Source organism: Salmo salar, chromosome 03 (genome assembly GCF_965601325.2).
Source record: "Salmo salar chromosome 03, fSalSal1, whole genome shotgun sequence".
Lineage (NCBI taxonomy): Eukaryota > Metazoa > Chordata > Actinopteri > Salmoniformes > Salmonidae > Salmo > Salmo salar.
The window spans coordinates 45,045,308-45,059,224 of record NC_138293.1 but is presented as its reverse complement, the minus strand read 5'-3'; the positions used below and the strand labels follow the sequence as shown (position 1 = coordinate 45,059,224).

Below are 13,917 nucleotides of genomic sequence, written 5' to 3'. Positions count from 1 at the left end.
AGGCATGCCAGGTTTAATTGTATATCAATTAGGTAAACCCATGGTAAGCCCATGTCTTGAGCTCACACAGAGACACACACACACACACACCTGTAACTGGTCATGGTGGTGCTGACTACAGTGGGGCTGGGGATACGTGCTACTGTGGTGTGGACCGTCACCGATTGTGAGGACAGAGCAGAGACACTTTATATGTGCAGAAAAGTGTCCCACATAGACAGGGACAGTTACATAGGGAAAGGAGTCACAGAGAGATAGAGAGAGAGAGTGAGAAAGAGAGAGAGAGATAACGAGAGAGAGAAAGCGAGAGAAGTCACAAAGCAGTAGACAAGAGAATCAGAGAAGAAAAAGAAGTAGACGGGGAAAAGAGTCAAACAAGAACATCACAAAAAGAGAGATTGGAAAGAGTATCTTTATATTGACCAAGTGTTGTAATTTTTTTTACCCTTCCATTGTAAACAAAATGACGGCAAGAGGCAGCACTTAGTAATGATCAGAGAGTGACAGACGTACGTGTGAGCGATGTCCACTTCCTCATTGGTGATAGGCTGTGTGCGCGCACGGTCCTGGACTCGTCTCAGGCGCCTCTCCACGGCAGGGTTACGGGACCGCGGTTTGGGGATGCTATCTGTGGTCTTCTCCAGCTCCTGTGGAGGGGAACGAAGAGAAACATGCTTATAGTAAATCTCTGCTCATCAACAACATGCATCAAACCATGGGAATATACTATTTGCGACGGTTTCCCGACATAGATTAAGCTCAGTCCTAGACTGAAAGCATGCTCAATGAAGAATATCAATTGAACTCTTTTTAGTTCAGGACTAGGCTTAATCTGTGTCTGGGAAACCGGCCCTCAATGTAAACAACTACACACAAGGCAGATACTGTACCCTAAATAGTGACCTCTTAGCAGCCACACTCATCTTAGCTCTCTCATCAAGCTTCTCTTCATCAGCTGCAAAAGGTAAGGGCAAACAATTGTCAGTCCACAACACATCCACAATACTAAGGTAAACCCACTGAGGAGTGCAATTAATGGGTTGAATTTAATTAATTTCAGAAATTACGAATTGACCCCAACCCTGGTGTGAATGTATTTCCTTGACCTCAAACACATGTTACCTAAAATCACCCTGCCTGACACAGTAAATTAATCTAGAGGAGGTTTATTTTTTGTTCAACACCTTTCTAATCTTTGTTAACCTCAACAAATCCCTCAGACACATCCATCCATTGTGTTGTCAGATGGTGAGCATTCTGGCTAATGAATAGTAATTCAATTAAGAGTGGTGTTGGTAACTAAATAAAGCAAATAATCTCCACTGTTACTTGCCTTCTGGGTTCTGTAGCTCGGTTGGACTCAGACGAGACCTGAGGGAGAAAACAAACAACAAAACAAACAAGACATTGATCCAAATAGACTCAAGAATGGTCTTTTGCTATACGGCACAAGAGACACATTTATTGAGAGCATAAAATCCCCATGGTCTGCACCATGTATCCCACAAACTCCAGGAGAAAAAAGAAAAGCCACTCTCCACAGTACACCCACTGGTGATCTTAGCAAATGTATTCTGTGTACCTTTTCTGAGAGACCTGTCCCCGAGGGCCTTCAATACCTATCAGACTCTGCAGAGGTTATGGACTGTCCTAAACCTCTCATCTATCAGACTCCAGCTGCTCTGCAGAGGTTATGGGCAGAGTCCTAAACCTCTCACCTATCAGACTCCAGCCGCTCTGCAGTGGTTATAGGCTGCGTCCTAAATCTCTCAGAGGACTTGCGGATGTCTCCAGGGGTGATGTAGCGCCGCGGCCTCCGCGCTGTGCCACGCTCCCGATCAGCGCTCCCAGCAGCCGGATCTACTTCCATGGCAGTAAGCTCTACTTTAGTTGGCTCTCTTTGTAGGGTCACATGTTGGGATGGAGAGAGTGATGAAGGCAACAGAAAAGGAGGATAATAGTGAGAGAACGAACGGCAAGGTCAGTTTTCTTCCACAGCAATCCAGACATCCAGGTTAGAGGTGGTGAAGTCACGCACAAGACGATCACACCGCAAAAATGAACTGTCCCCAAAATGAGGGATTTGTCACCAACCCAATTGTGTCTGAACCCACACACAGCCCAACATGCAGAAACAAACCCCTCAACTTTGCCTAACAGGCTGACAATAACAGAATATGTCCAAGCAGCTGGCTAAACAAATAATACAAACCCATACTGGCTTAGAAGATCTCTTGATATCACGTTTGATTATGCAATATACTGCACTCAAAAAACACACAAGCACAAACATCTCAAGCCTCATATTAGGATGAGAGTCTATATTAGTGTTAGGCAAAGCAAACTGATTAAAGAGTCAGTAAACATGCTGTTCCACCTACAGCTCCGGCTTCCTGTTGGCGTTCTCCAGATATGAGTGTCGGAGCTGGGCCACAGAGACCCTGGTATCCAAGGTCCCCACCTCCCCATTGGGCAGTACCCCCACTGCCACCCCTCCCTCCCTGGCCAGGTGGGCTGCCATGGTAGCCTCTCTGCTGGCGGCTGCCCTCTCCACGCTCCTATAGGCAGCTGAGCGCTGACTTACGCCGATGTCGGACATGGAGCGCGTGCGGACCTTGAGCTTGGGGGGCCCAGCCTGCCCGGCTGGCTCCATGCTCCTGTGTCTGGCCTGAGGGAGGTAGGCACCCCTCTGGAGGTAGACGGCCGAGTCACCCTGCTGCTGGTCCTGCAGGCCGTGTTGACCCTGGAGGTCCTGCTGACTCTGGGGCTGCGGATGCTGCTGGAGTTGCTGGTACTGGTGGAGAGGCTCAGGAGCCTGTTGCTGCTGGCTGGGCTGGGAGTGGGAGGTCTCCATGCAACTGGATGGACCTGTCTCCTTTGTGTCCTGGCTGTGGCTGGACCAGTGCTGCTGCTGCTCCCTGGGCCTAGTTTCCCACTCCTCCGAGTCCGCCCGACTCGTTCTCCTCCCCCTGGACCTATAGCTCTCATACTCCATGGCGGTTGAGGTGGTGGAGTCGTCCTGGCGGCTGACTGGCCCCAGGTGGGGCTCCCCTCTCTGGGGGTCGTCCACACTCTTCTCCCTGCGGCGGATCTCTGAGGGCAGCACGGCCTTCCGGCTCTTCAGCAGCCCCTCGGTGTGGACCTCCTCTCTCAGTGCCTGCCTGCCCTCCCTGTGGGTCTCCCTCTGGGTCGTGTAGATGTGGTCAGTGCTCACCCTCCTCCTTGGAGTATCCACCTCCACCACAGGGGCTCCAGGGAGCTTGGTGGCCACAGGGGCCGGCATGGCTAGGTAAGGCTGAGGGTCCATATGGGTCCCCTGGTGACTCCCCTGATGGTCACCCTGGTGGCCCATGGCAGGGCCTGATGTGTGGGTGCGTGGTGCTGGGGCGTGGGGGTATGGGACGTGGGCGAAGGCAGGTTGGGAGGGCTGAGAGGAGGGGCCAGTCCTTTTGTAGGTGGCAGGGTCAGAGCTGTGGCCACGTTGGGGCATGTAGTGAGCTGTGGTGGTGTGAGCACGATCACGGTGTCTCTTCACTGGGGGCTCTGGAGCTGGACCCCGCTCTGCAGGGGCCCTTTGGACACCGCTCTCATCTTTCGATAATCTCTCTCTTACTCTGATTCTTAAAGGGGGAAGAACCGATTAACGAACCATAGCACTAATTTTGAAGACAATCAATGAGACACCCAAATAAACTACCACAGTGCCCTTGTCAAATTGGTGACGTAGTGATTTGAAATATGTGTCATTAAAACTGTGTCCAAAATATAGTGTCATGGTCAAAAGTAGTGCACTATTTTGGGAATAGGGTGCTATTTGGGATGCATAATGAAATTCCACACCAAGTCGACTATAAATGTCAAGTCAAGTGATTATTAATTAAAGAATGCCATTAATCTAGGGACAACAAACAGGGATATATAAAGACTGCAGCACATGCAGTCACATTTATTTATATAAAAAATGTATGTATGAAGAAACATCTGACTGACAGAATGGTTAAGTTCAAGTAGCGACATCATTCTTGGGTGGCAGGTAGCCTAGCGGCTAAGGTCGCTGGTTCAAATCCCTGAGCTGAATACGTGAAAAATCTGTTGATGTGCCCTTGGGCAAGGCACTTAACCCTAATTGCTTCTGTAAGTCACTCTGGACAAAAGTGTCTCCTCATATGTAAATGTATGTTCCATGTTGTGGTTCAAGACTAATCCTTGCTATATCATCTCTAGCTGACTCAAATTTCTCTATGCCAAAATGTGAGCGAGCCTAAACTATTTTTATCTATGACCCCTTGCTCTTAGCAGCAAAAGGTCACGTTGGGTTGCGTCCCAAATGGCAGGGCTCTGGTCAAAAGTAATGCACCAAATAGACAATACGGTGCCATTTATGACACAGCCCACGCTAATCTCCTTGTACACCACTAAGCCACCCCTAATTGACGGGCTGACGCTTCATTTGACATGGCATGGAAGGAGTTTAAATAGTATACACGCTCCATAGAGACAACAGGACATCTCCATTGTGATCTAATACTTATTGTTACTAGGCAGACAAGGTCACACGTAGCCTGAGTGCCAATCTGTTTGTGCTACCATGCCAAGTCCTTGTCACTCATGTTGGGCTATGACAATGACAGCAATGGAGTTGGCAAAAGCACAAACAGATCTGGGATCAGGCTAGGCCACACAGGCTGCACTGCAGATCCTATCTTGGTTGGAGTGATTGCCACTTATATACCTGTTGGAAAGCTAAACATAGCTAGAACCTCTTCGTAAATTAACTGCTGTGTCTGTCAAACAGAGAGGCTATGAAATGAACCAGATAGCATTGTGTGCTAATAAATACAAGGGAACAGCCAAGCTTTACAATCCACCCCAGGTGTGTGTCCAAAATGCCACCCTATTCCCTATATAGTCCACTACTTTTGACCAGGGCTCATATAGGGCTCCGGTCAAAATGTGTGCATTACAGTATCTAGGGAATAGGACACCATTTGGAACACAACCCAGACAGGTTTCTACTGGGTTGGTGCAGGGCCTCAGTGGGCTGTGCTCGGTAGACCCACACTCACCTGTCCATACTCCTCAAAGTAAGGCTGGCCTGGCCACGGGCCCAGCACCTCTCACACTACAGCCCTGCCTTCAGCTGGCCAGTCATGCAGAGTATCTGGGCCAAACTCCGCTCCAAAAATATACCCCACTAGCCTAGCTAACACTTTCCTCACCACAAGGTCTTAAGACCGGCCAAGCCTACACAACACTCTAGTCACTCTAGTGATATCCACTGTGTAGCCTACATGTCTAGACAGAAAGTTAAAAAGGCACTAATTGTAATCCTAAATAAAACATGATTTATCATAGAAAACGGGTTAGGAGAAATGCGCAATCTGATTAGCTGAAATGCCATTAGCAGCAATTCACAATTCCCCAATATCCAGCTGACTCGTCAACATGAATAATAAGGGTTTGTTTTCAGATTTACACAATCAGGTAATTTCACGGTAATTCTGACTGTATCTCAGTGAGTGGGCAACCTATATGAGTGCAGACATACTCACTCAGCTGGCATTTTCTGACTCAGTGGACACGGCCACAAAGGCTGAGTTAGACCGAGCATCTGACTAATGTTCACACGCCAACACCTACAGTACTCAGTACTCACTCACATACAGCCCAACACCTACAGTACTCAGTACTCACTCACACACAGCCCAACACCTACAGCACTCAGTACTCACTCACACACAGCCCAACACCTACAGTACTCAGTACTCACTCACACACAGCCCAACACCTACAGTACTCACTCACATACAGCCCAACACCTACAGTACTCAGTACTCACTCACACACAGCCCAACACCTACAGTACTCAGTACTCACTCACAAACAGCCCAACACCTACAGTACTCACTCACACACAGCCCAACACCTACAGTACTCACTCACACACAGCCCAACACCTACAGTACTCAGTACTCACTCACATACAGCCCAACACCTACAGTACTCAGTACTCACTCACACACAGCCCAACACCTACAGTACTCACTCACACACAGCCCAACACCTACAGTACTCAGTACTCACTCACACACAGCCCAACACCTACAGTACTCAGTACTCACTCACACACAGCCCAACACCTACAGTACTCACTCACACACAGCCCAACACCTACAGTACTCACTCACACACAGCCCAACACCTACAGTACTCACTCACATACAGCCCAACACCTACAATGCTCAGTACTCACTCACATACAGCCCAACACCTACAGTACTCAGTACTCACTCACACACAGCCCAACACCTACAGTACTCAGTACTCACTCACACACAGCCCAACACCTACAGTACTCAGTACTCACTCACACAGCCCAACACCTACAGTACTCAGTACTCACTCACACACAGCCCAACACCTACAGTACTCAGTACTCACTCACACACAGCCCAACACCTACAGTACTCAGTACTCACTCACACACAGCCCAACACCTACAGTACTCAGTACTCACTCACACACAACCCAACACCTACAGTGCTCAGTACTCACTCACTCACACACAGCCCAACACCTACAGTACTCAGTACTCACTCACACACAGCCCAACACCTACAGTGCTCAGTACTCACTCACATACAGCCCAACACCTACAGTACTCAGTACTCACTCACATACACCTACAGTACTCAGTACTCACTCACACACAGCCCAACTCCTCTGCCTATCAAACTCAGGGCACACATAGAATGTGTCCCAAATAGCACCCTATTCCCAATATAGTGCATTACGTTTGACCAGAGCCCTTTGGTCCTGGTCAAAAGTAGTACACTATATAGGGAATAGGGTGCCATTTTGGACACAGGTAGAATCTGCTTGAACTGTGTCACACTGTCATTATGAATTGAATATATGTAATTATTTGAGGGACATCACCCAAACCGAAAACAAAAGTCATCTATACTATTCCGGAACAGAACCGTTATTTTAAAAGCATGGGAACTGGTGAATAACTTTATTTTACATTCCAGGCATTTTTTGGGGGGTGCTACAAAAATCGCAACAAAACATTTATGCAAAGCTCTCACTCTGTCACTCAGAAACTTATTCCAGCAACTTCCTGCCAGGTGTAAATATTTGCCAGTGGGTGTGTGTGTGGGCTACAGAGTATTTGAGCGGAGCAGAGCTGGAGTGGAGCGAGGAGCAGAGCGTGCCCAATTTGACTGGAGCAAGATTCCCAAAGGCTGGAGCGTTGGCCTTCTCGCCCACCCAATTTCGTTCCAGTATCGCTCCAGTAGTGCTGACTTCACGAGCTCAGGGCATGCCCGGCCCAGCATGCATTTGTAGTCTACTTGTGTGCTGCTATAGCCCCTTGCTTTAGCTACTGTCATGGAGTTCGCTAAATATTTTCATAAAGAAATGGATAAAACACACAAGGTGACATACAAGGCTAAATCAAGGTGACTTACAAAGATGAGGACCAAGAGCAAGAGAGGGAGTGTTGTGATGTAATGTCCACAACTAAAGAATCATCACTTATCCCGAAAGCATGATGGTGTAACCTACTTATTATGTGCACATGCTAAAATAAAGCAACGAGGTGGGTGGCTAATTAAGTGTGTCATTGTAAGTATTTATAAACAAAAACACTGATCTCTTAAACATTTTGTTCATTTTTGTTCTATTATCTATATACAATAGGCCATAATTGACTTTGGCCCTATAGGTCTGGCATGTTCCCATGTTCAAGGAGCTTTCTGTTTTGATTGGGTTATTTTGCTTAAAAACCTTTAGGCCTACCTATTGAAAAATAAAAAAACAACTCTGCATCTCTGCCCAGCCTGGCAAGTGTCCAAAAGGATGTTTAGCATCCCAAATGGCTTTGCAAGTGTGGACAGGATATTCTCTGCTGCTGGCTGGCGTTGTGCCGAAAAGCTCCCGCCTGACAGAATTCCCCCCCTCCTACTTCGCGTGAACGCGCACGAACGCAATTCTTCATTGCTGCAACTTGCTTGCTAGTTGAGATTTATGATCACATTAGGCTGCGTTTCATTGAAATTTTTATGTCGGTTTGATAGTGGGGGAGGCACTAGTAATGTCTGCAGTTTTCGGTTTGGCTATTTGTTTCAAGTGTATTAGTCTATAAATAAATATCTTTCCCAAAATTCATCATCTCTCCCATGTCTTATTCGACTAGTAGTTGTTCTGAAGTGTTTATTGCTTGCCTACATTTATTGCTTGCCTTCTTCTATGTTTAATATAACACGCATACATTAATTATTCATTTCAGTTGCCTATCCTTGTATGACGTTTGTTCCATAGAAAGTATTTGACTCTGATGTGTGCCACAGTAAGTATTTGATTCTAGCCACAAAATTAAGGAAATTAGAAGGGGGGGAGTATTTCGGCAAGGCTATTTTCTTGCTTCCCTCCCTTCTATCTTGGGACTGCAAGGCCTGGCGCACTTCTGAATAATGTTTGGTGACCTATCATGTCCTCTGACGTGTGCCACAGGAAGTATTAGACTCTAGTCACAAAAATGTATACTCTGGGCGAAAAATCAAGTTCAAATATATAAGTCAACATGAGTGCATATCCGTAATCACAGTAAACAGTTATAATAGAAAAAATAAGAAAAAAATAAATAAATGTATAATAATATAATAAACAAAACTATGACTGAATGTGCCTCCATGAAGAATCCCCTCCCCAATAGGTCCCTTCGCCCTCAATAGGACACCCCCAGCACCTCCACCATCGCCATCAACCTCCCTCAACCACAAAACACAATAATGATAATAATAGTAGAAATTAAAATAAAAAATATATATACCAAGATATATATACACATACACATAAATATGTACAGTTCATATACATAAACATATTCACAGGACACTCAACTTATCTCTTATCTCTTTTCCTACATCAGATATGCAGGTGACATTTCCACCTGGATGACAGCACCTAATCAGCAAGACGGAGATGCTCTTCATCCGAGGGAATGCCTGCCCATTCTCAGATGTTAGATAATCCAAGATGATAACATGTAATTTACATTCCAGCCCTTGTCAGCTCCACATTTGACTACTTCAACCCACACCCTGCTGGAATCCCTGAATCCCCTCTGTTATTAATCTCTATTGTAATCAATAAAGTGTTTCAAAATGCTGTACTTTTATTAACATATATGTTCAGATCATTCCTGAGAGAGAAGGGGTGCAATATCTCCAGACGGGCGTGTGGTACCCTTCCTCACCCATGCCACACCCACACTCCAGGTGGGTGTGGTAATTCCTCACCCATGCCAACAAGATGTTACTTCTTGTGGGGTCTTTGCCTTGAAAGTAAGTATAAGAGTATAAGTAATGTACAATTAACCTACTGAAAGTATACTGACTACAAGGCAAAACAGAACTGTCAAATGATATTATAGCTGTGTCGTTGTATACAACCCTCTCCGGGTTGGGCATCTCCGGCGCGGCCCACGCTTGGATTGCGTCCTACCTGACAGGTCGCTCCTACCAGGTGGCGTGGCGAGAATCTGTCTCCGAAACCATGCGCTCTCACCACTGGTGTCCCCCAGGGCTCTGTTCTAGGCCCTCTCCTATTCTCGCTATACACCAAGTCACTTGGCTCTGTCATATCCTCACATGGTCTCTCCTATCATTGCTATGCAGACGACACACAATTAATCTTCTCCTTTCCCCCTTCTGATAACCAGGCGGCGAATCGCATCTCTGCATGTCTGTCAGACATATCAGTGTGGATGACGGATCACCACCTCAAGCTGAACCTCGGCAAGACGGAGCTGCTCTTCCTCCCGGGGAAGGACTGCCCGTTCCATGATCTCGCCATCACGGTTGACAACTCCCTTGTGTCCTCCTCCCAGAGTGCTAAGAACCTTGGCGTGATCCTGGACAACACCCTGTCGTTCTCCACTAACATCAAGGCGGTGACCCGATCCTGTAGGTTCATGCTCTACAACATTCGCAGAGTACGACCCTGCCTCACACAGGAAGCGGCGCAGGTCCTAATCCAGGCACTTGTCATCTCCCGTCTGGATTACTGCAACTCGCTGTTGGCTGGGCTCCCTGCCTGTGCCATTAAACCCCTACAACTCATCCAGAACGCCGCAGCCCGTCTGGTGTTCAACCTTCCCAAGTTCTCTCACGTCACCCCGCTCCTCCGCTCTCTCCACTGGCTTCCAGTTGAAGCTCGCATCCGCTACAAGACCATGGTGATTGCCTACGGAGCTGTGAAGGGAACGGCACCTCCATACCTTCAGGCTCTGATCAGGCCCTACACCCAAACAAGGGCACTGCGTTCATCCACCTCTGTCCTGCTGGCCCCCCTACCTCTGAGGAAGCACAGTTCCCGCTCAGCCCAGTCAAAACTGTTCGCTGCTCTGGCACCCCAATGGTGGAACAAGCTCCCTCACGACGCCAGGACAGCGGAGTCAATCACCACCTTCTGTAGACACCTGAAACCCCACCTCTTTAAGGAATACCTGGGATAGGATATAGTAATCCTTCTAACCCCCCCCCCCCCCAAAAAAAAAGATATAGATGTACTATTGTAAAGTGGTTGTTCCACTGGATATCATAAGGTGAATGCACCAATTTGTAAGTCGCTCTGGATAAGAGCGTCTGCTAAATGACTTAAATGTAAATGTAAATGTAATGTATACTTGCGAATTAGAATCTTAAGTGTAACATAATTTTGTTGGGGAAAACTGAAATGCCCATCAAATTTCTCTCCCAGTTTGCTGAATGTGTTCTGAAGGAGGAGTCAATTGCCTTTTCAAATACGGACAAAGATGTTAACGTCATGAGAGAAGAAATAGCAGTCACTCTCCTCAATTTCTAATCTTTGGGATCGGTGTCCCTTCCACGGGACGGTTGAGCTAATGTAGGCTAATGCGATCAGTATGAGGTTGTAAGTAACAAGACAATTTCCCAGGACACTGATATTGGCAGAAAGCTTAAATTCTGGTTAATCTAAGTGCACTGTCCAATTTACAGTAGCTATTACAGTGAAAGAATACCATGCTATTGTTTGAGGAGTGTGCACAATTTTGAACATGAAAAGTTATTAATAAACAAATTAGGCACATTTGGGTAGTCTTAATACAACATTTTGAACAGAAATGCAATGGTTCATTGGATCCGTCTAAAACTTTGCACATACACTGATGCAATCTAGTGGCCAAAATCAAAATTGCACCTGGGCTGGAATAATACATTATGGCCTTTCTCTTGCATTTCAAAGATAGTACAAAAAAAATACAAAAGAACGGTTGGTATTATCTTTTACCAGATCTATTGTGTTATACTCTACTACATTCCTTTCACATTTCCATAAACTTCAAAGTGTATCCTTTCAAATGGTACCAAGAATATGCATACCCCTGCATATCCATATACATGTAAAGACGTATAGATTACTTGACATTATGTTTTGCTAGATGACACGAGCCAACTGTGCCACTTCTGTGGGGAGGTGGACAATAATGAGGAAGACACTTTCGGCAGGCAAGAAAATAGCCCCTCTAATTTACTTAATTTTGTGGCTAGAGTCAAATACTTTCTATAGAACAAACATCACGTCAGGATAGGCAACCAAATGAATAATTAATGTATGTGTGTTATATTAAACATAGAAGAGGGAGTTAAATGTAGGCAAGCAATAAACACTTCAGAACAACTACTAGTCGAATAAGACATGGGAAAGATGATGAATCATTTTGGCAAAGAGATTTATTTATAGACTAATACACTTGATACAAATAGCTAAACCGAAAACTGCAGAAATTACTAGCGCCTCCCCCACTATCAAACCGACATAAAAAATGTAACGAAATGCAGCCGAATGTGATTAGAAATCTCAACTAGCAAGCAAGTTGCAGCAATGACGAATTGAGTGCGTGCGCATTCACGCAAGGGGGGATTCTGTCAGGGGGGAGCTTTTCGGCACAACACCTGTTCTCCAGGCACCATCGCATGAGCCTGAAGCAAAAGACTGGCAAAACTTGTGTTTCTAAAAATGAATTCAAAGGCACTAATAAGTCCTTTTCATTTAATTTGTATTGAATTCTAAGTAAGTCACAGCATATATGCACAATTTATAGACTCTAATGATTTAATACAACGAAATGTAGTTTAAATGCTGAGCGCTTTTTTTATTTTTATTTTATTTATTTCACCTTTATTTAACCCGGTAGGCCAGTTGAGAACAAGTTCTCATTTACAACTGTGACCTGGCCAAGATAAAGCAAAGCAGTGCAACAAAAAAACAACACAGAGTTACACATGGGATAATCCAACGTACAGTCAATAACACAATAGAAAATCTGTATACAGAAAATCTGTGCAAATGAAGTAAGGAGGTAAGGCAATAAATAGGCCATAGTGGCGAAGTAATTACAATTTAGCAATTAACACTGGAGTGATAGATGTGCAGATGAGGATGTGCAAGTAGAAATACTGGTGCGCAAAAGAGCTGATTTTTTAAAATGTTATAAATATGGGGATGAGGTAGATAGTTGGTTGGATGGGCTATTTACAGATGGGCTGTGTACAGGTGCAATGATCGGCACGCTGCTCTGACAGCCGATGCTTGAAGTTAGTGAGGAAGATATAAGTCTCCAGCTTCAGTGATTTTTGTAATTCGTTCCAGTCATTGGCAGCAGAGAACTGGAAGGAAAGGTGGCCAAAGTAAGTGTTGGCTTTGGGGGTGACCAGTGAGATATACCTGCTGGAGTGCGTGCTACAGGTGGGTGCTGCTATGGTGACCAGTGAGCTGAGATAAGGCGGAGTATTACCTAGCAAAGACTTATAGATGACCTGGACCCAGTGGGTTTGCCGACAAATAGGTAGCGAGGGCCAGCCAACGAGAGCATACAGGTCGCAATGGTGGGTAGTATATGGGGCTTTGGTGACAAAACGGGTGGCACTGTGATAGACTGCATCCAATTTGCTGAGTAGAGTGTTGGAGGCTATTTTGTAAATGACATCGCCGAACTCAAGGATCGGCAGGATAGTCGGTTTTACAAGGGTATGTTTGGCATCATGAGTGAAGGAGGCTTTGTTGCGAAATAGGAAGCCGATAATAGATTTAATTTTGGATTGGAGATGCTTAATATGATGCTTTATGTCCCTACCAGCCTATTGTCTCATACTTGTAAATGCTTCACAATGTATTTCTTTGTAGGCTATAGCCTTGAAATAATTGAAATAATATAGCCAAAATAATCCACTTCTTAGGCTCCCTGTCTGTCTTCTGACCTTTTTAGAGTGTTTATATGCTGTTTAATATGACATGTCGCCTATTTGAAATTATGTTCGCTTCTTACATTCACCTTTTCATGTTTATTCAAATACTTTTCATTCAAATCATGTGTGTTGGTTTCAATACTTAAAAACCAATTGGTAGGTCCAGGTAGTCACAAAAATAAATGGGTGTTGGTTAAATTGTGATTTTAATGAATGGAGCGAATTTGGAGCAGCAGTTTTTTTTATTGTGAGCTCAGCATTTATTTTTTTTGCGAAGCTGTAGGAAAGGGCATGGCCACAGCAGCAGTGTGCAACCGCTCCATGAGCGATGAGCAGGACTCCACTCACATGGGCTACCTGCCCCTCCCCACAGAAGTATAGGTTACTGTAGCCTACTGACGACGTTACAAGTGTAATTCAGAAATTAGGGAGAGATATTCTGTGGGCCTAATTCAGATAATGCATGTCATAGCAAGATGCCTAGCGCTTTAAGGCAAGCTTCCTCTCTCACCCTCAAAATGTCAGTTGCATCTAGCACCCTACACTGTGACTGGAAGCACAGTGTGTGCTTGTCCTACTACTGTATACTACATATCTGACCAATAACTAACGTGTGACCAAAGCATTCACTTCTATTACT

The 13,917-nt window shown here is 45.4% G+C and overlaps 1 protein-coding gene across 1 annotated transcript in view; it reads right to left on the bottom strand.

Moving 5' to 3' along the window:
- Positions 1-13,917, bottom strand: part of LOC106600477 (supervillin) — a 53,816-nt gene that overhangs the window by 30,351 nt on the left and 9,548 nt on the right. Inside the window, exons 8-13 of the mRNA XM_082973098.1 lie at positions 2,382-3,620; positions 1,719-1,898; positions 1,334-1,371; positions 891-955; positions 514-647; positions 91-186 (exon numbers count right to left, since the gene is read on the bottom strand). Coding sequence (XP_082829224.1) covers positions 91-186; positions 514-647; positions 891-955; positions 1,334-1,371; positions 1,719-1,898; positions 2,382-3,620 — 1,752 coding nt within the window. The remainder of the gene's footprint in view (positions 1-90; positions 187-513; positions 648-890; positions 956-1,333; positions 1,372-1,718; positions 1,899-2,381; positions 3,621-13,917) is intronic.